This window comes from Triticum urartu, chromosome 4, assembly GCF_003073215.2.
Source record: "Triticum urartu cultivar G1812 chromosome 4, Tu2.1, whole genome shotgun sequence".
Classification (NCBI taxonomy): Eukaryota; Viridiplantae; Streptophyta; class Magnoliopsida; order Poales; family Poaceae; genus Triticum; species Triticum urartu.
Window position 1 is genome coordinate 137,446,548 of NC_053025.1, and position 27,431 is coordinate 137,473,978.

Below are 27,431 nucleotides of genomic sequence, written 5' to 3' on the forward strand. Positions count from 1 at the left end.
TCTATAGTTCCGGTAACAAGATTGCATACAAGAGATGAACTAGGGTTTGAGATGAGATTGTGTTGGTGAATATGTTGATGGAGATTGCCCTCCCCAAAATGGGAGAGTTGTTGGTGATGATGATGACGATGATTTCCCCCTCCGGGAGGGAAGTTCCCCCGGCAGAATCGGTCTGTCGGAGGGCAAAAGTGCTCCTGCCCAAGTTCCTCCTCGAGGCGGCAGCGCTTCATCCCGAAAGTCTCTTTACTCGTTCCATAATACATCATCTCACAACTAACTCATTAGTTGCAATGCTTGCAAGGCTTTATGTGATGTGCATTACCGAGAGGGCCCAGAGATACCTCTCCGACAATCGGAGTGACAAATCCTAATCTCGAAATACGCCAACCCAACATGTACCTTTGGAGACACCTGTAGAGCACCTTTATAATCACCCAGTTACGTTGTGACGTTTGGTAGCACACAAAGTGTTCCTCCGGCAAACGGGAGTTGCATAATCTCATAGTCATAGGAACATGTATAAGTCATGAAGAAAGCAATAGCAACATACTAAACGATCGGGTGCTAAGCTAATGGAATGGGTCATGTCAATCAGATCATTCACCTAATGATGTGATCCCGTTAATCAAATAACAACTCTTTGTCCATGGTTAGGAAACATAACCATCTTTGATTAACGAGCTAGTCAAGTAGAGGCATACTAGTGACACTCTGTTTGTCTATGTATTCACACATGTATTATGTTTCCGGTTAATACAATTCTAGCATGAATAATAAACATTTATCATGATATAAGGAAATAAATAATAACTTTATTATTGCCTCTAGGGCATATTTCCTTCACTAATGTGATGAAGTTGGTCCGCTAGTGATGCCGAAGTCTCCGAAGTAAGTTGATGAAGAGATGGTGAAGCCCTCGGTCTAGCCAAGGAGACAGAGCAGGTCGGTAAGGAGACATTGCAGCTACCGTGTCAGCCGAGGTGTTGAAGCAGTTCGGCGTGATGGACATCGGCTTAAAGAAGCAACAGTGCGGCCCTGCCGACGCAGGTCGTAACTTGTGACGCGGACAATGCCTGTTTGATAAAGTGACCATGCGACGATGCATGTGTTCCCGCTCCGTGTAATCCGTGGGCGGCGATGTTGGTGATGATTTATCCTTCGCGATGCCGAACTCTTGTTCGGCTTGCCGAGATGATGATTGAAGGAATTGAGCTCTGCTCAATAAAGCGGCGACGTGTCTAGCGCAGGTCAGCAGCCGTGGAGCAATACTGCCGGACTGGTTTGACACCAGTGTGATGGTGAAGATTACCTCGGAGGAGGCTTAAAATTTTATGGATACGTGTTTAAAAACAACGCACAATACCATAGAAGAAAATTCCTTAAAAAAGGTTGTCCAATATCACGTTCATAAGGAAACATGAATTCTGGTCGGGTCCGTATTCGCGCAGAAAACAGATCCGAAAATCATTGCGCTCATCGGAGGTTTCCTAGAGTTTGAACGGTCGGATCGAGCTGAAATTTCGAGGGGTGGTAGATATGGGAATTCCGCAGCCGATGAACGGTTGGATCTTCCAAAGGACTTCTGAGCTGGGCTCTGTAGATCACGCCCTAAACTCGTCCAGATTCTCGTTTGGATTTGACAGGGCTCCGATATATCATAGATTGTCAGATATTCCTTCATCGGAACTCGACGAAATTTTCCAGGGCTGTTGTAGACTCGATTCCGCACAATTTCACCTAAGAAATCGTTAAAACGACACTCGAGGAGACGGTGGCGGCGGATACGCGTTCGCTGTCCAGAAAAACAGCACGGTCGCCCGAGGGCAATGTTGACGTTGAACCCCCGAGCTCAATGGACGATTCCTCCATGATCTTGATAGAGATCGGAGTTGGTGTTGATGAAGGCCCTCGTCCGAACATGGCGATCGGAGGCAGAGCACATTCCTCGGTCAAGCCAAGGTGACCAGTCGAGCCGGTGACGAAGATGTCGACGTCGCAGTCAATCTGCAGACGAGCCATCGATCCTTTTGTCGATCACACAGCGGAACTCTCAATGAAAGCACCACTGTCAGTGTCAAAACCGGCGGATCTCGGGTAGGGGGTCCCGAACTGTGCATCTAGGATCGATGGTAACAGGAGGCAGGGGACACGATGTTTACCCAGGTTCGGGCCCTCTTGATGGAGGTAATACCCTACATCCTGCTTGATTGATATTGATGATATGAGTATTACAAGAGTTGATCTACCACGAGATCGTAGAGGCTAAACCCTAGAAGCTAGCCTATGGTATGATTGTTGTATATGATCTATCGACTAGCCTGGCCTCGGTTTATATAATGCACCAGAGGCCTAGGGTAACAAGAGTCCTAGCCGAATACGCCGGTGGGGAGAAGTCCTTGTCTTGATCGCCAAGTCTCGTGAAATCTTCCTTGTATGCGGCAGCTGTCCGAACTGACCCATGAGTATACGGCCATGGGGGTCCTCGGCCCAATCTAACAGATCGAGAGATGACGTGGTGAGTACCCCCTAGTCCAGGACACCGTCACCGGTGATGATGGTTCCCCCGACGGGACTCCAACGCCATAAGGAGAGAGGGCGGGGATAGGCCCCCTCCTCTTCCTCCTCCTCCCCCTCTCGAAAAATTCTAAAAAAACCTGAAGGATCTTAGGATGCCTGGAGAAGCACTCCAAACCCTTGTCTTTTTTACGGAATTTTTTTCGAGGTGGAGCTGCCGCCTCTGTTGGTCCCTTCTTGGAGCGCTACTGGAGGGTAAACCTTAGTCCCTGAGAAGGGGAAAAGTTCACCATCGACTCCATGATGTCCCTCTCATCCATGTGTGAGTAATCTCTTGTAGGCACATAGGGCGGCTCGGATTCGGGTGATGGCCAGTGCATGCTTTAGCTAATGCAACCAAAACGCCGATCTGATGGAAGAGACTAGGCAATACATTTATACATAAATACGTCAACACTGCCCCCTCCCCCTCACGCTTAGTTCTCTCAGGCCTAAACGTGGGCCGAAAGTGGTTTGTAATTTAATTGCGTCAACCAGGCCTTGAACTGAAGACTTTTTGTCTCCGATACCATGTAGAAGTGCATGCTCTAGCCAATGCAATCAAAAGACCGATCTGATGGAAGAGACTGGACAATACATTTATATATCAACAGTGAGTAATCTTGTAACTTTAAGTTCAATCAGGAACTATAATTCGCTAGATTGATTTTCGTTTTGATTGAGAAAATATATCAGGCAGCGAAATTGACAAGGAAGGGGAAGTACCAGCGAGCAGGCACATTCTGGTATGAAGGGCAAGGTTGGATGACACTAGGAAACTTGGGGTTGTTTGATTTGAGACTAAGTTTACCAAAGGTTGTCACACCTGAGGATAGACAAGTTTGATCAATTTAGATGTGTGTTTTGTTTAACCCACATCTTAGACAAACCATTCTAGGGTCCCACATCATATACTAAAAGTGTGACAAGATTTTCTTAGATTTGTCAAACTTATGACTCCCATTTTAAAGAATTAACCTTAGACAAGTTTGATAAAATGTGGCACTCATAAATCTAGAACCAAACAGCCCGAAGGGGATAAAGTTGGCAACCCACAAACAGATTTCGAACAAGAAAATAGATCAAAATCGAGCCGGGGTGGCGCATGCCGGTGATTGATTTCTGAAATGATTTCATTTGATTTCGTTCGAGGAGTCAGTCCACTGTTTCCCGTAAATAAAAAAGAGTCAGTCCACTGAGATTGCGTAGAGGGAGGTCAATGGCATGGAGCACATGGGCCCGAGCGCCGAGCTGTAGCAATGCGAGCGTGCTCCCCGGGAGAGAACCGCCTCCTGCCCGGCCGTACACCGCCACAGTGACCACATGCGCCTCACCTGCTAAGAGCATCTTCAGCCGTTGACTTTCAGAAGGCGTTAAAAATCGCCGACTGGAGGCGTATCGGCGCTAACCATGTGCTAAGGGTATGATGCTTCTCAGTTATCGCGCTCACGTTTTTTTAAACAAAATCCGGCGTAAACAAGGCATAAATTTAACCAAACTTTAGCAAGTTCATAACATATTTAAAATATTTTTAAAAAAAAGAAAAAACACTACTAGACCCGCCGTCGCCCTCGCCGTTCCTCGCCGCCCTTGAAGCTCTATATGCCGAGGAGCCTGTAGAACTGCGTGTAGTCGCCGCCGCCGCCGTCGTCGTCGTCGTTGTCGTCGTCGCCTCCTCCGCGGCCGCCGTCCCTGCTGCTCCCCTGCCCAGGATCGCCGACGCGCGGCGGGTTGGATGGTCCAAGGGCGTCCTCGTCCTCGTCGCTGTCGAGGATCACCACGCCGTTCTCGTCCTCGCACCCACGCTGGCGAGCGGCTATCTCCTCCAGGGCTCGGCACTGCTGGGCCATCTCGCCGCCGAGGTAGTCGTCCCGCGCCCACTTTAGGACGGCCTCGTCGGAGAAGTCGCGTCGGACTATGGCCTTGTACTCCGCGGGGAGGCCGGGCTCCACCTTCGGCCTGACGAGACGGGCAGAGATGGGGGAGGACTCGGCAATGCGGACGCCGGAGCTGCGGGTGCGCTGGCTGATCAGCTGGCTGGTCGGCGTGTCCTGGGGCTCCGGCTTGACGGGAAGGAGGGAGGGAGAGCCGGACGAGGAGGAGGAGGCCGGGTCCATGCGTCTCGACGCCCACGAGCTCCCACGTCGGTGGGAGAAGGAGGGGGCGCGGGGTACTCCAGCCTGGGCGTGTTGCCGCCCTCGATGTACTCGAGGACGGCCTCCAGCGTGCGGCCGGGCACGCCCCACCATCGGTGGCGGCCGTCGGAGTTGAGCCTTCCGGAGGGCGCAACGCCATTGGTGGCCTCGAGCTGCTCGGCGTGGCGGCGACGGAAGTACTGCTCCCACAGCGGGCTGTCGGGGATGTACCTTGACCCTTCCCTCGCCGCCTGCGGCAGAGAGGCACGATGGGGGCGATCTCCGCACGACGCGCCGCCCCGGTGGGCAGCGGCGACACCGGGACCCGCCGACGCTGATCCTCCATGCCCCGGGCACCCGCATGTCCGGCGGGACCGGGTACTCGGCCTCATAGAGAAGCCGAGCTTTGTCCTTGTGAAGGTGGCGACGGCCGAAGCCGTTCGCCGCCACGCCGTCGTCTAGAAAGCGCTCGGTCATAGGGTGAACTGGAAACGGCGAGAAGAGAGGGAGGAACAGGGGCGTCGAGGAACGGGGCATCGGCGGTGAAAAGTCTGTGCGTCATTGGTGCGGGAGGGGTCGGCTTATATAGGCGGCGCTCGCCTGGCCGACGTGTGTACGCGTGGCGGGTGAGGGACGCGCGCCGTCCCGTCTTCACTGTGCCGCCCTTGAGGCATCAATGGAGGAGGCTGACCGGCGCGGCAGCGCGCGACAGCTTTGGCATTGATTCCGCCACGGGAACCGAGGCGATGAGGACGATGAAGCAACGAGAAGAGCCGAGTCGCTGCCAAGGAGGGCCCGCCAATTTTCGCGCCAAAAACAATTCGGTCGGCGTCCAAGTGCCCCCCAGCGCGCCGGGTTCGGCGTGGGTCCGCCGGCATCAATTTCGGCCTGTGCCGGCGAAAAAAGGGCCTTTGAAAACACGACTGGGCCGATTTTTGACGCTGGCGGCCGAAAAATCGTCTGGAGGCCTTGTTAGGAACGCGGTTGGAGATGCTCTAACACAACACAACACAAGAGGCCCCACAAAAAAAGAAGAAAAAACACAACACAAGAGAAGACACGGCTATGAACAAATGTATCAATTCAAGAGTTAAGGAATACTATTGGGAAGACTTGTCATTTGAGATCCGCAATCTCATCACGCCAGACATCGTCACTAAGGCTTTTATCTATCAGTAGAGACATTACCATCTATTTATGTATGAGACTTATGTCTATTCTATGTATGAGACAAATGACTATGTACTTATGTATGAGACTTATGTCTATTCTATGCATGGGTGATGAAAATGCTCCGGATCCACCGGTGAAATCTCAAGCAAATAGAGTGGATCTATAGGGTTTTGTGAGGGGGAGAGAGAGCGAAAAAGGTGAGTGGGGAAAAAGAGTGATGGTGGGGCCCACAAACCAGCCCCTCTTCACCTTATCCACCACACAGGACCCTACCGCCAGAGGTCCTGGCGGTAGGCTTCAGTAACCTACCGCCGTACCCGATGACGGTAGGCTCTTTTCCACGTCAGCGCCTGCCAACGGTCGTCAGTCGCCGTCAAAGGACCTACCGCCAGAGGGGGCGGCGGTAGGACGTGCAAACCTATCTCCAGACCCCCTAACGATAGGCAAAAGGGTCAGATCCCGAAATATTTTCGGACGGGGTCAGATTCTGATTTTGTTTGCAAAAAGGGTCAAAACACGAAATTGTGCCATAAGGAGTCATTTGAAGATGAAGTACGTGGACACTGCCACAGATCTGGCATTTCTTTTGACACTGTTACACATGCTCGTCAGTTTCGCTACCCCACAGGTCATCAATTCCCGTTTCATGATGCACGCAGACCCCTCCTTTTGGCACTGCCGAGATCCGGCACAGGTGAATGGGATCCAATCGACCACAACATGTAATCACTTTATTCTGGATGTCGTGTCGATGGAACGAACGGATGAGAAAAAGGGACGTACGCGTGCATGCATCGACCAGCCAAGAATCAGGACACAGATCCCTGAAACTGCACCGAACGTATGAGTGTCCGTCATCGGTATCATGCACCACCAACCAAGCCTCCACGAACTGGGAGACAGGAGACTGATCAAGAAGAAAAGCCCCTGAAAATCATTAGAGGCAGGAAGAGAGGGGAAAAAAGAGAGGACGCATGCAGGTGCACTATGCTGCGCCCGAGGAGTCAAAAGCTGCATGGATCTTTGCCATTTGGTTTCGGACACGAGAGTTTCGTGTTTAGGATTTCTGCCACGAATGGATCTAAGTAGAACTTCACATTATTTTGTTTTGTGACCATAGGTTACAAAGAAAACTTCAAAACCTTGAAAAAGAGAGAGAAGTCATGGGCTTCAATGGCAACAAATGCCACCCTACTATCCAAACTGAAGGCGTTTCTGCCGAAACAAAGATGCAAAAGCCAAGAGAAGCCGTTACCTCTTCAGGATGTACGCAGCGTCCAAACAGAACAGCTGCAAGTACTCCCTCTCTCAAAGAATAGTGTCAAAAAACGTCTTACATTTTAAGACACAGGGAGTACATGCCAATGTTGCTTTCGATTGAGTAATACATGAAGCTTGCAAAATATCAAACGACAAGGTCCCAAACCGATTAGTAAAACAAAACTTCATTCAGTCTCTTATTATTACATGTGTAAAGTGCAGGCCTCAAAATCACAAGTATCCACCGTGCTCACTGTTATGGAGTTATTGACAGATCGTAAATTACAGATGAACTGGCCAACGGTCCAGGTATAATACGGTTTATATATAGGAAATAAACGGAGCCGCCCAGGCTACATAGCCGACAGTACTTTATCTCGAAACTTCCAGAGGGCAAGAGTACTGGAGTAGATAAACTTGCCCGTGCATGGTTTACACGAAAAAGCTGAAAGACATCAGACAGTTTGAGCAGGTAGGCCTTCTATCGCACTTCAACTAGTGAGAGACAACGAGGAAGCTAATGTTTGCTAACTGAACTGCACTAGTGGTGGGAAGTAAGGAAATCAATGGTAGCTTTTAGCCCATGGATGAAGGCATCCACCTCCTCTTTTGTGTTGTAAAAGTGAAGACTAGCACGGGCGCTCGCATTGATACCAAGGGTGCGATGCAAAATCTGTGCACAATGATGCCCTGACCGAATCGCTATGCCATGCTGAAACAAAATAGTCAGCATATATCAGTTCTATATAGCTAGTAGTAGCGGACATATTTCACAAAAACCATCACAACAAGACAGCAATTTGACCAAACAATCTATCGTCATCAGTTCTTTTTCTATGTCAACAAGGGGCAACTGATGCCTCTGGAAAATGAGATCTCTCACTATGCCTGGTACTTGCCTCACCAAAAATCTACACCTAATGTTAAGAACCATACGTCATATGATGTAAACAGATCTAGAATTCTACCCCCATTTAGACTGCGGTTGAAATTAAGCAACATAGCAACTCCTGGATAGACGAGTAATACCGAAAACGCATATGCTGGAAAATTACATAATTCCAAGGAAAGTTCCTTTATGGAATCTAATAGAGAAGCAGAGCTAGCATTGGAGCAGTACAACTATTGCTAAAAACAGAACTAGCATTTGCATCTGATTCAGTGGTTGAAACATCAGCATACCTGGAGATCAAGAATTTCGGCAATATCTGTTGGATGAACATTCTCAACATTGAAAGAACATAAAGGAGCACGGTGATCACTTGCAGAAGGCGCTGGACCATAGATACGAACATTTGGAACGGAGAGAAGGCTCTCATAAAGGTACGACCCCAACTCTTTCTGGAAGACAGAAAAAGACAAGTGAGGCGCTACATAGGGATAGTTCTCCAAGCCTTTTTGGAGAGCAGAATAAGAAGAATCGTAACAATAGGCACGGAGACTAAAATATACATATTAAAAGAGGTAAAATAATGAAAGAAATTATACTGACCTCATACTCGTGGATCGTCTGCATGCCAAAGTGTGACAGATAATCTATCGCAACCCCCAATCCTATAGCTTCTCCAATTGCAGGAGTTCCAGCCTCAAATCTTTTCAGAACACAATACAGTTAAAAACTTAGAATCTAACAAAAATAGAATCTTAAGTGCAATATAAGGTTGACCTTTCTCAGTTGCCCTAGCAAACAATGTGAAGCAGAGACAAATTTTAACAACTGTCAAGGGAACTTTTTGAAAAAAAACATATAATGGAACTGTAGAAACAAATTAAAATTGCAACATATCTTTACTCCTATAAACAAACCAGTTGGTGGTGATGGTGCGTTTGCTCTAAGGTCACATGAACCGTTAAATTTGTTACTAACGATTAAGATTGAGATAGCATTGCTAACCACTCACTTAAATTCATTTCGCAAAAAACCCTGATCTAGTATGAATTTGTGGGGATACACTGAGTAGCGCCGCAATTCAGCAAAGTAATTAGTCCTAAAAACATGCCCGTATGAATCTTTTGTAATCACTAGTAACACACGTCTTTCTAGCTAGTTGCTTCAAGATAAATGAATCATGTTTTTCACTTATCTGAATTTCTGGTATAAGTTATCTTGTGATATTCTTGTTCCATTTTTAGTTGGCAATTGATCTGTTCCTATAACAAGGCATGAGGAGTGAGTTCTCACTAACTAGTTGTTATGACCGGCCGGACCTACAGCCGTAGGAGGCCCACCGGGCAAGCTTAGCCCGCAAGTTATCTTAGTTTTATTTCACGTTATGGTTATATAAACAGATTGTAAGACTATTTTGAGATTTAAGCAATAAGACTATTCTATTGCCCGGCTCCCAGAGGAGCCGGAACTCTAAACCCTAGCCGCCACTTGCCTTCGCCGCCGCCGCCACCGTCGCAAGGACGGCGCCTCGTCGCCGGCCGCCGCGCTCCAGTTCACGCCCGCCTCCCTCCTTCCCGTACCACCTACGTCCCAGACCTGGTAGGGCTCTAGGTTCTACCAATTTGGTATCCAGAGACTCCGGTTCGATCATGTCTTCCTCATCACCGCCGCTGCCGCTGTCTACCGGCACCACCGCCCCGCTGTCCGCTTCCCCGATGACCACCGACGGAGCTCCGACGCTGCCGGGGCCGACCACCACCGCGGGTGCCCCAACACTGCCGGCCCCAGTCGCCCCCGGGCCACCGCCGACCATCGTCTTCACGCCGGAGCAGATGATCACCGCGCTGCAGCATCTTCTGACGGCAGTCCAAGGCCTCCAGCTGCACATGGCGGGGCCCTACCCACCACCGCCGATTGCGCCGCTCACCGCCTACGGCCAACCCGCGCTGCCGTGGCAGTCACAGGGCGCGGCCGCGGGCGGCGGCCTCCTGCTGCTGCCTTTTCAGGCGAGCCACCCCAGCGGGCCACCATCGCCGCTGCTGCACCCTCATCAACAACCGGCTGCGGGCCCCATCTGGCCGCAGTGGCCAACCACAGCAACCGCAGCACTCGGCTCGGCCGTCCATGCTCCACCACCGACGATGCAACCACCAGCGCCACCCCTGCCCATCAACCAGGTCCGGTTCCCGCCCTCTCCGTCACCAATACCAGCATGGGCGGCTGGGTCTTCGCCATCGCCGGTCTACACCACGGCTGCCGAACAGCCGACCCCGTTTCCGCAGTTTGGCGGGCCATCCGGCTCCACAGGTCGCTACCCGGAGTACTCCGAGCCGGCGCCACCGGCCACCCTGCTCTGCTCCTCCGAGCCAGTTCGACACGGCGCTTCGGCACAGGCACCGCCACGGTTCGCCAAAATCGACTTCGCCACCTATGATGGCACGGAGGACCCCCTCAACTGGCTCAACCAGTGCGACCAGTTAGCGCACCCTCACCTCGAAGCGCACCTGGCTCACCTCCTACCACCTCCGCGGCGCGGCACAGACCTGGTATTACGCCCTCGAGCAGGACGAGGGCGGTATGCCCCCTTGGGAGCGCTTCCGCGAGCTCTGCCTCCTTCGCTTTGGGCCCCGGGTCCGTGGGAGCCGCTTGGCGGAGCTCAGTCGCCTCCCCTTCACCTCCACGGTGCAGGACTTCGCCGACCGCTTCCAGGCCCTGGCTTGCCACGCTTCGGGAGTGACGGCGCAGCAGCGGGCCGACCTCTTCATCGGTGGCCTTCCGGATCACAACTGCGTGGACGTGGAGCTTCGCGGACCTCAGGACCTCCAGACGGCCATGTACTACGCCCGCGCCTTCGAGTGTCGCGCCTAGGCTATGCAGCAGGCCGCCCCGGCTCGAGGAGGCCGCCCGGCCACCCGACAGGCCCCGGCTCTGGGCCGGCCACCCCCGGCCGTTCCGGCGACTACCACCCCGGCCACGACACGGCCCTTTCGTCGGCTCTCTCCGGCGGAGCAGATGGAGCGGCGGCGCTAGGGCCTCTGCTTTAACTGCGACGAGCCCTATACGCCGAGCCATGTCTGCCCGCGCCTCTTCTACTTGGAGACGGTTGACTACATCGAGGAGGACACCTCGGCCGACGGGGCCGACGCACGGCCACCCCCAGCGGCTGCGGAGGCCGCACCCGCCGCCGCCCCGGCGACGACACTCGTGGTCTCTCTACATGTGTTCGCTGGCATCCGCGATGAGCGGACCATGCTTCTGTCGGTGATGATCCACGGCGAGCGCTTGGTGGCCTTGGTGGATACAGGCTCCACCCATAACTTCCTGCCCGAGGCTACTATGTGTCGCTTAGCGCTTCAGCCGACGGGCGGGGAGCAGCTTCGGGTCACGGTGGCTAACGGCGATAGTCTCCGGTGCCATGGGCTCGCACAGAACGTGCCCATCACCATCGGCGACGAACACTTCTTCATCACTTGTGCGGGCATTGACTTGGGCTGTTTCGACTTCATCCTTGGCGTCGACTTTCTACGGACCCTCGGTCCCATCCTTTGGGACTTCGACGCTCCGACGATGACGTTCTGGCGGTTGGGCCGCCGCATCCGGTGGGATGGCGTTGGGGGCCCCTCCCAGGTGTCACCGCAGCTCCAGCTGGCCGCCGCTACTTCCGAGCCGAGCACCCCCTGTTGGAGCACCTTCTGCAGTAGCACGGCGACCTCTTCATCGAGCCGCAGGCCTTCCACCAGCCCGGGCATACGATCACCGTATTCACCTTCTGCCGGGCTCGGCACCGGTGGTCGTTCGTCCCTACCGCTACCCGCAGCTACAGAAGGACGAGTTGGAGCGGCAGTGCGCCCTGATGCTCGCCGCGGGCATTATCCGGATCTCCACCTGGCCGTACAACACGCCGGTCCTCCTCGTCCGCAAGTCGGACGGCACGTGGCGTTTCTGCATCGACTACCGTGCCCTTAATGCTGTCACACTTAAGGACAAGTTTCTGATTCCAGTGGTCGATGAGCTTTTGGACGAGCTACATGGGGCACGTTTCTTCACCAAGCTCGATCTCCGGTCCGAGTACCACCAGGTGCGCATGCACCCGTACGACATCGCCAAGACGGCGTTTCGGACTCACCACGGCCACTTCAAGTTCTTGGTGATGCCCTTCAGCCTTTCCAACGCCCCGGCGACCTTCCAGGCTCTGATGAACAACGTCCTCCGGCCCTACCTACGTCGGTTTGTGCTCGTTTTCTTTGATGGCATTCTTATCTACAGCGCATCTTGGGCGGAGCATCTTTAGCACGTCGCCATCGTCTTCAACGAGCTTCGGGCACACCATCTTCATCTTAAGCGCTCGTTCGGGACGCCGTCGGTCGCCTACCTCGGCCACGTCAACTCGGCCGACGGGGTTGCCATGGATGCCGACAAGGTGGCGGCCGTCGCAGCCTGGCCGACGCCGCGGGCTCTTCGCGGCTTTCTGGGCCTTGCGGGCTACTACCGGAAGTTTATCCGGGAGTTCGGCCTCATCGCGTCGCCCCTCATGCGTTTGCTGCGCCATGACGCTTTCGCTTGGGACGATGAGGCGACGACGGCATTCGAGGCCCTCAAGGGGGCCCTCACGACGGGGCCCGTCCTTCAGATGCCAGATTTTGATCGCCCGTTCGTGGTGGACTGCGACGCCTCCGACGTGGGGTTCGGCGCAGTGCTTCATCAGGGCGAGGGCCCTCTCGCCTTCTTCAGCAGGCCCTTCGCTCCGCGCCATCTTAAGCTCGCGGCGTACGAGCGCGAGCTCATTGGCTTGGTGCAGGCGGTGCGCCACTGGCGGCCCTATCTATGGGGTCGGTCATTCCAGATTCGCACGGACCACTACAGCCTCAAGTTCTTACTGGACCAAAGGCTGTCAACCGTGCCGCAGCACCAATGGATCAGCAAGCTCTTCGGCTTTGACTTCTCCGTCGAGTATCGCCCCGGTCGTCTTAACATCGTGGCCGGCGCCTTGTCTCGCCGCGACGCCGGCCACGACGCCGCTGTCACCGACGCTGAGGGGGCGGTGCTATGCATCCGCTCCGGGCCGACCTTCGGCCTCTTCACCGACATTCGCCGGGCGACAGCGACCGCGGCCGACGCCCTTCTCCTTCAGCAGCAGCTGGCTGCGGGTGACTTGGAGGAGCCCTGGCGCTTCATCGACGGCCTGCTCCTCCACGGGCGCCAGGTCTTTGTGCCGACGCATGACGATCTCCGTCATCAGGTGCTGCTACTGGCCCATTCGGCGGGCCATGAGGGTGTGCAGAAAACTCTCCACCGTCTCCGCGCCGACTTCTATATCCCTGGCGATCGGGCCCTGGTTCGTGACTGGGTCCGGTCTTGTGTGACGTGCCAGCGCAACAAGACGGAGACGCTACGGTCGGCTGGTCTGCTCCAGCCCTTGAAGGTGCCGTCTCAGGTTTGGGCGGATATCTCCATGGACTTCACCGAGGGCCTCCCTAAAGTGGGCGGCAAATCGGTCATTCTCACGGTGGTCGACCGCTTCTCCAAGTACGCTCACTTCATCGCGCTCGGTCACCTGTACATGGCGGCGTCTGTGGCCCGGGCCTTCTTCGACGGGGTCGTCCGCCTCCGCGGGTTTCCTTCTTCGATCGTCAGTGATCGGGATCCCGTGTTTACGGGGCATGTGGCGCGACCTCTTCAGGATGGCGGGTGTGAAGCTCCGCCTGAGCACGGCTTTCCACCCTCAGACGGATGGCCAGTCCGAGGTCGTCAACAAGGTGATTGCCATGTATTTGCGTTGTGTCATAGGTGATCGTCCTCATGCATGGGTGGACTGGCTCTCGTGGGCGGAGTACTGCTACAACACCTCCTATCACTCCGCCCTCCGCGCCACACCCTTTGAGGTGGTCTATGGCCGCCCGCCTCCGCCGATTCTTCCGGTTGATCCGTCCACAGCTCGGACCGAGGCGGCCGGGGCCCTTCGCGGAGCCGTGACGAGATGCTCGCGGAGGTCCGCCAACGTCTCCTTCAGGTCCAGCAGTTGGCCAAACACTACTACGACGGTCATCATCGCGAGGCGGAGTTCGCGGTGGGCGATTGGGTGTGGCTGCGTCTTCTTCACCGCTCTACGCAGTCACTAGACCCTCGCGCGAAGAAGAAGCTGGGTCCTCGCTGTGCCGGGCCCTTTGCTGTCCTCGAGCGCATTGGGAAGGTGGCTTACCGCCTTCAGCTTCCGGCGGGCGCTCGCATCCACAACGTCTTCCATGTGGAGCTGCTCAAGCCTTTCCGTGGAGAGCCACCCACGGGCCCTCCCGCGCTTCCGCCGACTGCCGACGGACGTCTTCTTCCTGGACCGGAGAAGGTCTTACAGGCCCAGCTACGTCGAGGCGTGTGGTACGTGCTGATTCAGTGGGCTGGACTTCCAGCAGAGGACGCCACTTGGGAGCAGCGCGAGGAGTTCCGTCAACACTATCCAGAGTTTCAGCTCGAGGACGAGTTGTTTGCGCGGGCGGGGAGAGATGTTATGACCGGCCGGACCTACAGCCGTAGGAGGCCCACCGGGCAAGCTTATCCCGCAAGTTATCTTAGTTTTATTTCACGTTATGGTTATATAAACAGATTGTAAGACTATTTTGAGATTTAAGCAATAAGACTATTCTATTGCCCGGCTCCCAGAGGAGCCGGAACCCTAAGCCCTAGCCGCCACTTGCCTTCGCCGCCGCCGCCACCATCGCAAGGACGGCGCCTCATCGCCGGCCGCCTCCCTCCTTCCCGTACCACCTACGTCCCAGACCCGGTAGGGCTCTAGGTTCTACCACTAGTCAATGGACATTAGGAGGAATAGCAGTCAGCTAAAAGGCCCAACTGTCAGCGAAGAGGACCCTGCAGCGGCGTTGTACCTGCAGGAAGAGCATGTGCTTGCAGGGTGGCTGCGTCCCTGCAGGCTGCAAGAGGAGCAGCAGGAGCGGTTGTCCCAGTCCTACGGAAACAAGTGGTGACAGCAGCTCAGAATGAGAGCAGAGGCAGCGGCGTGGAAGAGTAAGGCAGCGGAGGCAGGTGAGATGGAGGTGGTGGTCTGGAAGAGATAGTTGCCAGGATCATCCGAGGGGAGGCAAATGACATTGGTCAATCAAGAGGGATAACATGTGTATTCCTCTTCTGATACCTTGTTAGGAGGAATAACATGTGTATTCCATGGGGCTCTAGGCCAGTATACAGCACATGTGGAGGCCTTCTTTAAGGATACCTAAACAGGTACACTACATATCGAACCTGCGAAACATCATCATTGACTGTGATTCTAGATACATGTAACATTCCGCTCTACATGAAGTAAGTTTTATCATTCTCGCTATAGTATTATTTTGTACTGTCTTTGTTCACAAAATTTGATAGCATACAGTGACAGATATGAATTAGTCTAGGAAGATCAAAACAAAGAGAACTTGCTTCCTCACCTAGAAGGCGGCTCAGCATATGTAGATTTGTCTTCGAACACATCTGCAATCATTTCACCACCACCTGCAAAGAAACTATTATTTTAAGATAAACATAAATATATTTCTCTTAAATAGGAAGGCTCTGTTTCAACAAGAGGACCTAACTAACTAATTTATCCTCTGAAGTAGAGAACATTGCTTCTGCCTTGCAGTATCTTACCTAAGAAAGGCTCCATAGATGACAAGATCTCAAATTTTCCATGCAAGAATCCGACGCCTGTAGGGCCACACATCTGAGAAGTTTAGCCCATAACTTGTAAAGGTCATTTTGCTGTTCTGGGATGACTATGAATTTGTTGCAAGCAGATAATTAATAACACAAACCTTATGCGAGGATGCAACAAGAAAATCTGCACCAAGCTTCTGAACATCAACTGGCATATGAGGAACACTTTGACAAGCATCTACAAGAACTTTAGCTCCAACTTTGTTTGCACATGATACGACCTCCTCAATAGGAAGCATTGAACCTGGCAATGATGAAGGAATATAATATAGTCGTTCTCAGTAATTATTCTCTCTAAGACAGAAATAACATGAATAAAGTTAGAATGACAGGATCCAACCATTGAACATTTGCCATAAAACTACCCTTTGTCATAATTCGTAACTCGTCATCATGAGATAATGGAAATAAATGAGTGAAGTCAGATGCTACAATTACCATGCTCACCTACAGTAAAACTACAAAGTGCAGAGGTGTATGCAGCTAATTGAGTTGCATTCTGTTATTTACTATGACATGTTTTGACTCTAATTTCTACTCTACCACTTCCGCACAATAGATATCCATCTTTGCGCCACGCTTTGACACATACATCCATGGCTTGCATTAGCTCTAATATCCTTAAATTAAGAAAGGCATCTCATTTACACTTGCCACATAATGGTATACATGTAGGGGGGGATTTATAGTTCCCATGAACCTTAAATAAATAAATATTTGAAAAGGAAAAACCTTCTTACCCAGGACGTTTGAAACATGATGGACAACAACAATCTTTGTCTTGCTTGACAGAAGCCCTTTTAACTGCTCCATGTCTGGAACCTCTTCTTTAGTCAGCCCAACATACTTTAGGACAGCACCAGTTTTTTGGGATACAAATTGCCAAGGAACAATCGCACTATGATGCTCTGCAACTGTAAGAATAATCTGCTCGGCAAAAACAGCAGACGAATTACTATCAATAAGTGTACAACGAATTGCATATTTTATGAATCATTATAAAAATCAATGTTTGGTGAAATTTTTATAAGATAAATTTAACAATTTTATCTAGAACAACGGCAGGTTATGGATCACTATATGAAGAGTTAGCAATTAATAGGCTAGAAAGAGATGAGGAAAATAATAATATGGGGTGCATAAATACATGAAGAGAGAATTCCTTATAACACCGTCTTAAAATTTGTTGCCTTATTCGACACTGAAAAACTTTTTCTTCCTTATTTAACACCGAGTCTAAATTTTATGCCCTTTATGACACCATCGTCCATTTTGAGCCTTAATGGTGTTAAATGACACAAGAAAAGACCTATTTGCCCCTCATGTGATATGTGATCAAAAATTTACGTGTATGTGTGTATTCGGCTGACTCGTTTTGTGCCTCGGTCCCAACCTTGACGGTGTTGTAGCCAAGTGCTTTCCGGCGTACAGGCGTATGAGGCTAGCTCGAATTTTTTTCCAAGCTAATGGGTTCCGCCGAGACGTAGATGGTAATGTGCACATACACACCAAGAAACAAGCAAGCAGACAGGTGGGTCGATTCTAGTTGGACGTGTACTCCTATACGTACTGGACGAAGCTAGCTAATTAAGCAGCTGATCTCTCGCTTGATTGATTCTACTTTGGCTGGCTAGCTAACCAAGCTAGCGATATTATCACGGCGACAACACAAACACACGAGATGGTTGATGACATGGTCGTGTCGGTCCTGTTTATTTTCTTTTGTTCAATATACCAACTCTATTAACTTACTGATTTGTTGTATACTACTACCGATTGTGTACAGGCACTAACTATTTTCACACAAAAAAATGTACAAGCACTGACACAATATTAACCACATCCAGACAGAGTCGCATGATGAAGCTAAACTACCACATAACAATTTTAATCACAAATCACATTGGGGGCAAATAGGTCTTTTCAGGTGCCGTTAAGGCTTAAAATGGATAAAAGTGTCGTAAAGGGCATAAAATTTAGGCACGATGTCAAACAGGGAAGAAAAAGTTTTTGGTGTCAAATAGGGAAACAACATTTAAAAGAGTGTCATATAAGGAATTTTCTCATACATGAGAAAGGTCAAACAGTGTTTGAAGAACAGTATTCATGATATGCATCAAAGTAGAAGCATAAAAAGAAGTTATGACTGGCAGGTAGAGCACGAAGTATCAGCTGGGGAAGATGGAGGATTCACCTCATCTCCTTGTTTTAAGTTAGATAGGCCCCATGAATAAGCTACTAAATTGATAGCTTCTGTAGCATTACGAGTAAAAATAATCTCTCTACTATCAGCCGCATTGACGAAATTTGCAACTTTCCTTCTTGCACTCTCATATGCATCAGTAGCCTTTGCGCTGATGATGGTGAAGAAAACATGTCAGTAGGAGGAAAACATATGTATACATATGCACATAGCTCGCAAACACAAAGCATATGATAACCTACTTGATTGAGTGATACAAAACTAGCAGCCTAGTAATACCATACTATGAAGCAAATCGACTGCTTATCTTTCTATGCATGCAGTTGATCATCATATATCGCAAAACTCGACACCTATAGCATCATCGTCCAACACAAGAAAATTATGTGAGCACTACCATACCTCACAAAACAGACAAGTCATATATGGGGAAATCACAGAAGAAATTGTGCAAGGCGAAAAGTGAAATGTAATCATGTAAAATAGTTTTGTGCTGTAGGAGGTGTTCTGTGGTGATTCACATCCATATTCCTCGTAGGAGAGTAAAAGGGTAATCTTCTGTTTCTCGAAAAAAGGGTTTTCTCCTGCAGAGCTCAACGCCTCTAGGGGTCTAGAGCCAGATATTACATCAGGGCCACAGCCTTGCTTTACTCACACTTAGAAATAGAGAATATGCATCCAAATTCCTGGTACTAGTGGGTATTTTACACTTACAACACCAATTAAGACATAAAGGACAAATCAAAAAATTACCTGAGAGCATGAATGCCACGGTGAACATTCGAATTATAAAATCGGTAGTAGTCGTCTAAGGCTTTCATCACATGAGAGGGTTTCTGTGATGTTGCACCATTGTCGAAGTAAACTAATTTGTTACCATCAAATTCCTGCAAGTTCCGATGATCATAAATGATATAAAAACCACCTCACTCGAATGCCAAAAGTGTACACATAACATACTGTAAGGTTAAAGTTTGCGACATAGTAATAACGAAAGAATCCAACATGTAAACCAAAAATAATTTTGCAGTTACTGAATCCACATTGAATAAAACAACTTTGTCCTGGAGGGCTCTACAAACGGATCTTTTACACGCATGACCGAAACAAAAGAAAGCTGAGTGAAACTTATATCAGCTTATCCGCAGTGGTAACTGCACCAGACACGGTGATATGCTAAAAGCCATATCTCTCTTATGAACATTTTTTCCGATAAAGGGCGCTTTTATTAACTCATAACGTAGCATCAAGAGGATAAATATCATGATGAGCAACACCCGGCCTCTGCATAACTCGGATGCACACAGCCAAACTCAAACAGTCTGAAAGAAGATAAAAGGTTGACATATCGGCACCAGTAGAGTCAAATAGGACCGTCACTATGCCTATGTCGAAGGAGGTGATGGGCTGATACGGAGATTATGCTGCCACCCATGTTGGGAAAAAACCTCCATGGCCACTCGCTCCAATTGCGTACACACCACCTTAGAACAGTAGTTGGAACTCCGTACGGTGAAGCATAGACCCTCTTATGAACAAATGGAAATATTTTTAGGCAGCAGCAAAAGCAGGACTACATACATGTTGTAATCAGGAGTAACTAGACGCGCCGCAATAAAAAACGATCCGATAATTTATTGGGAACAAACATAATTAGATGCGCGACTGTAAATACTATTTCACTAATCAAATTCAAAATTGGACTGGAATGGCACGAACAACCAAACAACGAGACGAGCCGGGGATGGGCAGGGGAGACCTGGTCGAGGATGGGGAAGTCTACGCGGGTGAGGTCCCCGAGCGAGGAGGCCGGCTCCGCCTCCCGCGAAGGCGCGGCCACGGCCGCCGTCGCACAGCGGCCCCGCCGCGGAGAAAACGTGACCACAGCGCCGCCGCCGATAGTTCCGGGATAGCTGCGGTTCCTGACGGAAGAGGGGAAGTACCGGAGCGACGCCACCGCCGCCGCCGCCGCGGTCGCCATGCGCGCCGTCTCTGTGGGTTGGATTAGCCAAAGCTTCGCGGTGTGTTTCCGTTCCTGCCACGTGAGGCCCACCCGTCAGCGTCGAAGTGTGTTTAACCGGTCAGGGTGCGGGACCCGTACGGTGGTCTCACATTAGAGCGGCAGAGTAACACTGAATGGTGGAGCGGCGCCGCCTGCATGTAGCAACTGCTGCCGTCGCCGCCGCCGCCCGCCGCCGCGGACCTCCACGTTCGACAATAGCGCCTTCCTCTACGACGCCAGGGAGGTGTTCCATGCCAGGTGACCAGTTATTATACCATGCTGAGGCTAGGGGCTGTCCATGGTGTAGGGCAGTAGCACGGCACCTGTTCGATCGAATGCGTGGTCGAGTTGCTGTGTTCGATCAAACAGTTTGCTGGATAGGTTCTGTTCCTAGGCGTCAACAAATTTTCCCTGATTTACAGTGTGAGATGCGCACGCCATGAGTTTCGATGAATTTTTTCCACGATTTTCCACAGTTTATATGATGTGAGACTGCATTCCTAATTTCCCATCATGAATTATATGAAGCAAATTCTCCGTGTCGCTAGAAAAGGAAAGGTTGAATCTCTGCATAGGATAGCTGAGTTTGGCAAGGAGGCTGTGCTCTAGTGGCCATTGAAGAGTAACTTCTGATGAGTTATCTGATCCAGCAATTAAAGTGTTACTGCAAAGCTTAGTTAAGGTAAAACATTCTGCTTGGTTGGCTTGTATATCAGCGGCTAATGCTGGTTCCTGAGAAAAGATAAAGACTAAACGCAACCAAAAGTCCGAATTGATGGAAAGGGCTAGGCAATTCACATATACACTTCAACACTTCCTCTTACGTGTGACGCGGGAAGTCAATATGTGAATAGACTCAGAGGTATGGCTCAAGAGGTCATACATGGACATAGAGGGGGGCAGTAGCAATTTTTGGATTAACTGCGAAAGCCAGGACTTGAACTCAAGACCTTAGGCTCTGATACCAGGTTAAGCTTCATGTCTAGGCAGTGGAACGTCCGAAATGATGAAAAGGGCTAGGCAATCCATATATACACTTCAGCACCTTTGACTCAGTCCTTTTCTTTTCCTTTTTCTTTTGGAATAACACGTAAGCTTATCTAAAATGGGAATTACGTAGGCCTGATTTGAGTTACTTGCTTACAAATTGAATGGTAATGTTTACCCTAAACCAGCTTTACTTACACCCTTAAACCATTTATCCAATTGTCTTGAAGATTCCCTGAGAAACATGCTTCACAAAGATGTTATCCTAACTCGGATACTTAGTATATGTCATGTTACAAGAATTTGAACAGACCCACTATAGAGAGTTCAGTAATCTGCATATTTCCATCATAGAGATTTGACTATTAGGTTAAAGAGCTGTTCTGGTGCAGAGAAGAAGGGGCTGTGGTCTGTATCTATGACCAAAACCTCGCTGGGTGGCCACTTCTTGATCATGGAATCTTGCTGCTGAGGGTCCAGCATGAGGTCACGCTGTGTCTTTATGAAAACCCGCTTTATTCGATTCAATCTCTCATCAGCTCCTTCAAAGCTTGCAGTACCAATAGCACTTGCAGGCCATGGGCGCATCAGCATTGAAGCCAGTATTGACTCCTGAACAAGATTTTTTTCATAAAACATGTGTAAGTAAAATTCGGACCATTGGTTACCTCATAATTGTTGTAAGATGTTTAGTTCTTGAGAAGGTTGTTCAAGAAACATGCATGGGAAATGATAGCAATATTTTGTCAGGAAATAGCTACAATAAATTTCATAATACTGGGCTCAGATTATAGAATCTGTACAATTTGATAAAGATGTGGATTTCATGAGCACATTGGCTCATGCATATTATACCTCCTCAGGGCTTTGCTGTGATAGTCGATCACGCTGGAATTCTAATCTCAAGGCGACGGTAGTTGGAGGATCATCTGCTCCTGCACCGAATGTCAACTCGGTCTCATTCTCAGGCAAACTTGGTAAGCCCTGTTACACATTAATATACAGAAACTGTCATTAGTCGTACATAGTCAGTATATAACCATGAAAGGAAGCTTCCAGATATGCAATGAATTTGCAACAGGGCTTATTCAATAATTTCAACACGTGGAATTTGTTCTATAAATTTTTCCAAGAATTGTTGAACCTGTTATTTCATTTCTATCATGCAAATGACGACAACGAGAACAAGCTGAAATTCTCAGGAAATATTCCAAGTGCCTGGTTAGCATTGCCCATCGTATTTATCCTGGTTTTTACCATGTCTGTTTGAGTTATATATGTACTAAGGATTTCAGTTTTGTCGTATGTATATGTTTGTTAGTTATGCCACATTCTCAGCACTTGGTAGGTGGCCCATGCGTCATGACAAATAAAGTGCAGCCTGAAAACATTTTTTAAGGAACAAAACATACATCTTTCTTATCTTCATCAGTCTGAAGTCCAAATGGCAGCATAGCAGCTGCCACAAATATTGCTTGCTTAATTCTGTCAACGAATTCATGCATTGCGTGAATCACACTCAGCCCTCCACTGCCATGCCCAATGAGAATCACCTGAAATTCGATCAAAATGAGTTTAAAAAGGTAAACCAAATCGCCTATAACTCTTCGCCATTTTGGACACATGTCCCTAATTATAAGCAGCTTCACAATCACAACAAAGCAACAAACTACCTTCAGCACTTTGTGGCCATAAGTAGTTTATAAATTAGCAGCAATACTGCAGGATCCTACCTTCTCGCCCTCCGGCAAGGCGGAGATGAGGCGCAGGAGCGGCTTGTCATACTGGTCGAATGACCGGACAGTGTTGGGGTCGGTGGGGTCTACGCCGCTTCCAGCAAGGTCTATGCAGGTCACCTGGTAGCCGGAGCCCTCAAGGAGCCACCGGAGCTTGAACCAGCACCACCCTCCATGACCTTCCCCATGAACAAGCACAAAATGCTCCCCTGCCATGCCCGTTCAGTATCTGCCTATTGAGTACATCATTACCTCTCTGTACCAATCACCGGGACAACTGCATTTGTGCGGCCAGTTCCAAATGTCAAAACCAAGCAGGTCGTCCATTGAGGTCTACTATAAATGGATGCCATGCCAGGTGCTCTCTGCATATCTTGCATGTAAAATGGCAGGATATAGCGTGTGGACCAGCTGGTTTCTCTCCTCCCTGCATTGTGTTTGGCATTTGGCCCTGACGGACGTGCTAACTTATCGGAGGATGTTTTGCGGTGTTAATTTCTGGTTTTAGACCATGATATATTCACGCGTGGTACATCTGGAACTTTACAGCCTTGTTGATAACTTAATTGGCATGCAAGTAACATCACACAGTGAAGACTGGAGAAGTGGAGAATACAAGAGCAGGAGCAGCTAGGCGTCTCCCAGACAGTGCATGCATGGTGTACAAGTGGTCACAGTAACTTGACGATGAGCTGAAAGAGACGCTCCGGTGCGGAGAAGAAGGGGCTGTGGTCGGTGTCCATGGCCACAACCTTGCCCGGTGGCCACCGGCGAATCATCGCCTCCTGCTGCTCCGGCTTCACCATGCAATCCTTTGCCGTTGTTATGTACACGCGCCGCACCTGGTCGATTGCGCTGCTGTCCCCGCCGCCTCTCCCAAACCTGGCTGCGCTCAAGGCGGCAGGCCATGGACGGAGCAGGATGGAGGCAAGCGCAGAGTCCTGAACAAACATCTTATAGTTACAGTGCCACGACCATGGCATATAACACATCGGCAGATGATTCAGCGTTGCAATTCCATTAACCAACCTCTTGGGGGCTTTGCTGGGACAGGATCATGCGCTGGAACTCTGGCCGCAGTGCTGCACTCGTTGGCGGGTGATCCATTCCAAGACCAAATGCTAGGTCATACACGTCCCCGAGCTCGGATAAATCAGGTACGCCCTGTTAAATATCAGTTGAAATTCTTGAAAGGAAGAACTAATGGTAGCTGCTACTGTAACCGGACATAATGAGAGTTTAAATGAGCTTATGATAAGAGAGTTCAGGCAGTCACATCTTTGATGTCTTGTTCCGTTTGGTAGCCAAACGGGAGCATGGTTGCTGCTATGAAGATTGCCTGCTTAATCCTTTCGCTGAATAAATGCATTGCATGGGTCACACTTAGCCCTCCTGCGCTGTGCCCAACCAAAATCACCTGAGGAAATCAATATGCTACCATTAGTTTTGTTATTGTGCCAGTATCAATCAGTAACACGAGATTTCCTTGTTATTGTGAGTAAATTTCTTTGATTCTCAGTATACTATACACTTTTATCCCACAAAGCCACATTTTTTCATCTATCATAATTTCCCTAAGGTACACAATTTCTTATTTTGATGGTTTTGGCAAGCGGCCTTGTTATAAAGGGTTTTTTTTTCCAGGGAAGTTACACTAGGCCGTTGCGCGTCTCATCAGTCTATTGGATGTCATAGAAAGTGGTTTCCTAATAAAGAGCAACGCAAAATAAGTCTGATCATAAAACATATATGTGTTGAAAGTAGTTCTTAAAAGAATGTAGTTTAAAGCTATATTTTGGTCCCCTGAGACTGAAAGAGTGATGCAGTGGGATGTGGGTACATGGTTACTGTCGTCACCTTTTCGCCGTCCGGCAGCGCGGACAGGAGGTCGACGAGCGGCGCGGTGTACTCGTCGAACGACCGGACAGAGCCGGGGTCGACGCGGCTGCCGGCTGCCCCGGCAAGGTCGACGCAGGAGACGCGGTGGCCGGAGCCCCGGAGCAGGGGCAGGAGCCTGAACCAGCACCAGGCGCCGTGGCCGGCACCGTGCACTAGGACAAAATGCTCCTTGCTCTCGGTAGCATCACCGCCGGCGTCCATCTCGTCAATAACTTGTAGTACCACTACGATTGTCTGTGCGCCTGTCTATCTATCCGCGGTTGCATGCCCTTTAATGACGAGCTATTTATATAGGCGAGGCCAAGCAATTTGTCTTGCCGTTTATTTCCAGAAGCATTGGCTAAGTCGCCACTGCAATAGTGCACTTACATCAGTAGTCGCGAGTCCAAATGCAGGAAAATCACCTGCTACCTCCCTTGTGCACCTGCCCATAAATCTTAGGAAAATAGATGTCCACAGCACATCACGTCCTATATACTATCCTAAGGAGAAAATTGACTCAGCGTGAGCCGGTCGATGGAGACAAGGCCAGACTAAGTCCAACGGACAGAGGCTACGTATGTACGCCATTTGTCACGTACGGTATGTATATGTACTGTACGCACTAGAATTCTTGTCTCTGCATAGCCTGCATCACTCAGGGTTGTCCTACACGTGTTTTGTCCTTTATTTCCTGGGTGGATTTCTAGTGCCTATTTTATCTTGTTCCACGTACATGCATGCCGACTTCACCGTAGAAAACACATGAATGCCAACCTGGAATGATCAGTTGGTTTGACTCTTTCCTGCCGATCGGACACCTCGGGCTAAGAATCAAAGGCTTGTCCAGGCTTCAATGCCTCTTCAATGCTTCCTCAGGCTTGGTTTGTCTGCAAGATTGCCTAATTGGCGAGGTAATAACACAGGCCGAAAATGACTATTGCATGATCATCGGGTATTTTTTTATCAAAATATGTCGATTCTCTGGTCTTCCAAATGGTCCAACACAAAGCAGCCCCCACTAGAGCTAGTTTGCGTTGGCCAGGAGAAACACAGGGTCCACGAAGCACCAATTAAGCCCTGAACATCTTCAGGAGGTCCAACCAAATTAAGAGCACTAAAGACCACTCTCCAGGTGAACTTGGCAAGATTACAGTCAAGGGACAAATGATTTTGTCTTTGCATGACCACAGAATTAGCATTGATTGTTGCCAGTGCACCCTCTTTTGAGTAGATTTGTCAAAACACTATTCCTAATGAAAAGGCACAGAAAGATCTTGATTTTCAAGGGCATTTTGATCTTCCATGTACCTCTGTATCCAACTAGGTCAGTTGCTTTGAGTTGCAAATATAGCTCCCTGACAGAGAAGACCGTTTGTGCACCCAGTTTCCAACACACACACACACACTCTCCTTGGCTCCTTGTAATCAGTAAAGATATTATTATCAATCATTTCCTTCAATTCTATCCATTGAGCAACAGTTTCTCCCTGTAGTGTTCTTCTAAACTGCTTGCAATCTTAATCTGTAGCTTTTATTGATTAGTTTGTAAGAAAGGTTTACCGTTTATTGTCTGAAAAATGTTACTCCATTCGTTCCATATTAGTTGTCGCTGATCTAGTGCTACAATTAATATGGAACGGAGGGAGTACCTTGAAGAGAAGGCACCCTGCAGTACTCTAATACTTCTCCCATCCAAAAATATGAAGTACATGCACGCATTCCTCAAGATTTATTACATGACACGAGCGTCTATTGTAGCCGAGGCCATTAGACAGAGTCCTCTGCATCATGGATTAGGTCTCCATCTCTAACTCTACCTTATTTTCTTTTCTTGTGAGCCGTGTGTGATGGGTTACCATCTTACTGTAGAGCCCCTAATTTTGAAGTACTTTTTTATATGTAGTAGAGTTTCCACGCAAAAATTTGGTATAGATTTTTGGATCTATTTTAGCTTATTACTTGTTGAATTCTAACATGGCATAGATTTTGTGTTACATACTAACTCTTAAACTAGTGGCTGACCAAGGTAGGTTTTGAAAAATATGCACACTTTATATTATTATTTTAGATGTAGGGAATAAAGAAAAACTATGGGCCTCCAAGAAACACAAATGCCACAAAAAGGAGGAGATAAATTTTGATGTCTGTTGTATTTGACTATGTGGGCCAAGTGTTGTGCTCCATCAATAGATAATATGGGCCAGGTGGTCTGGTCCATCATTTACCTATCTGTCTTCGTGCCCTGGAGTAGAACAAATTTTATCCATATACAAGGAAATTCAGATTTTTCGTGCCTTCTTCTATTGGATGGCACAAATATTACATTGCATGGGTCTATGTTTTAAAGGAGATGATCGGGGAGATATCAGGTGATATCGGGCATTAGGTGATACGGGCTCCTGGGAGCATTGGATCTCAGATTTGACAGCTCCAAGGAGCTCTTGAACATTTTGCAAAAAAGTCATTCAAGAATCTCAAAATTTTGTATCATCTAAGTGCTGGTAGCACCTGATATATTCCCGGAGATGATCGACTGTCTACTGGAGAGAAAGAATTGCAGATTGTTGTATTTATTTGACGCAAAACTAGTTATTCCTTTTAGGAGTAATTAGACGACTTCAAAGAGTCTGTGGGGGCATCAAGGTTGCATGTAGCTAAATCATTAGAAAGAGAGAATCACATGGTAAACATTGCCAAGCACAACGAGCATTGGCACGTAATGGTTTTAGTTCAAATTTGAACCAACAAAACATGTTCTTCCCTTGGAAAAAAACATGCTCTTTGTTATTTTTCTTAGACAACACAAACGATGGCATGAACTAGCTAGATGGTCATCTTGATCCGTTTTTCATAGATCACTTCGGCTTTAGTACATCTACAACGAAGGCGCTAATTAAGGCCTAGCGCT

The 27,431-nt window shown here is 49.2% G+C and overlaps 3 protein-coding genes and 1 long non-coding RNA gene across 5 annotated transcripts; 1 reads left to right on the plus strand and 3 right to left on the minus strand.

Moving 5' to 3' along the window:
• Positions 1–7,290: 7,290 nt before the first annotated feature.
• Positions 7,291–19,981, minus strand: LOC125551100 (cysteine desulfurase 1, chloroplastic). Its single transcript, XM_048714258.1, has 10 exons — positions 19,677–19,981; positions 18,671–18,804; positions 17,909–18,068; positions 16,455–16,641; positions 15,813–15,958; positions 15,649–15,721; positions 15,447–15,510; positions 8,614–8,713; positions 8,304–8,462; positions 7,291–7,833 (listed from the first exon to the last, which is right to left on the minus strand). The coding sequence occupies exons 1-10, from the start codon at positions 19,896–19,898 to the stop codon at positions 7,663–7,665; spliced, it is 1,416 nt and encodes a 471-aa protein (XP_048570215.1). The 5' UTR covers positions 19,899–19,981; the 3' UTR covers positions 7,291–7,662.
• Positions 19,982–20,039: 58 nt separating this feature from the next.
• Positions 20,040–22,831, plus strand: LOC125551103. 2 transcript variants are annotated; one of them, XR_007302193.1, is made up of 4 exons: positions 20,498–20,601; positions 21,299–21,547; positions 21,770–21,883; positions 22,632–22,831. It is a non-coding gene; the product is annotated as an uncharacterized LOC125551103 (long non-coding RNA). The 2 variants fall into 2 exon arrangements; XR_007302192.1 differs by lacking the exons at positions 20,498–20,601; positions 22,632–22,831 and adding an exon at positions 20,040–20,177 and having other exon boundaries at positions 21,770–21,880.
• LOC125551102 (methylesterase 17-like) lies at positions 20,596–22,858 on the minus strand. Its single transcript, XM_048714260.1, has 4 exons — positions 22,640–22,858; positions 22,319–22,459; positions 21,762–21,890; positions 20,596–21,518 (listed from the first exon to the last, which is right to left on the minus strand). Exons 1-4 carry the CDS (start codon positions 22,856–22,858, stop codon positions 21,255–21,257), a joined length of 753 nt encoding a protein of 250 aa, XP_048570217.1. The 3' UTR covers positions 20,596–21,254.
• A 409-nt stretch (positions 22,859–23,267) lies between these two features.
• LOC125551101 (methylesterase 17-like) lies at positions 23,268–26,028 on the minus strand. The gene is made up of 4 exons (XM_048714259.1): positions 24,500–26,028; positions 23,919–24,059; positions 23,672–23,806; positions 23,268–23,583 (listed from the first exon to the last, which is right to left on the minus strand). Exons 1-4 carry the CDS (start codon positions 24,740–24,742, stop codon positions 23,314–23,316), a joined length of 789 nt encoding a protein of 262 aa, XP_048570216.1. The 5' UTR covers positions 24,743–26,028; the 3' UTR covers positions 23,268–23,313.
• Positions 26,029–27,431: the final 1,403 nt, after the last annotated feature.

What these genes read in the sequence shown, in the direction of transcription:
- LOC125551100 (XM_048714258.1), bottom strand. Translation starts at nt 19,898, where the DNA reads ATGGCGACCGCGGCGGCGGCGGCGGTGGCGTCGCTCCGGTACTTCCCC. An exon ending in CGTGGCATTCATGCTCTCAG is followed by an intron (nt 18,069 to 18,670) that starts GTAATTTTTTGA and finishes CACCATCATCAG; the next exon opens with CGCAAAGGCTACTGATGCAT. An exon ending in TTGTTGCATCCTCGCATAAG is followed by an intron (nt 15,722 to 15,812) that starts GTTTGTGTTATT and finishes TAAACTTCTCAG; the next exon opens with ATGTGTGGCCCTACAGGCGT.
- LOC125551102 (XM_048714260.1), bottom strand. Translation starts at nt 22,858, where the DNA reads ATGGCAGGGGAGCATTTTGTGCTTGTTCATGGGGAAGGTCATGGAGGG. An exon ending in CTGATGAAGATAAGAAAGAT is followed by an intron (nt 21,891 to 22,318) that starts GTATGTTTTGTT and finishes AATGTGTAACAG; the next exon opens with GGCTTACCAAGTTTGCCTGA. An exon ending in CACAGCAAAGCCCTGAGGAG is followed by an intron (nt 21,519 to 21,761) that starts GTATAATATGCA and finishes AATCTTGTTCAG; the next exon opens with GAGTCAATACTGGCTTCAAT.
- LOC125551101 (XM_048714259.1), bottom strand. Translation starts at nt 24,742, where the DNA reads ATGGACGCCGGCGGTGATGCTACCGAGAGCAAGGAGCATTTTGTCCTA. An exon ending in CGCTGCCGGACGGCGAAAAG is followed by an intron (nt 24,060 to 24,499) that starts GTGACGACAGTA and finishes TGATTTCCTCAG; the next exon opens with GTGATTTTGGTTGGGCACAG. An exon ending in CGGAACAAGACATCAAAGAT is followed by an intron (nt 23,807 to 23,918) that starts GTGACTGCCTGA and finishes GATATTTAACAG; the next exon opens with GGCGTACCTGATTTATCCGA.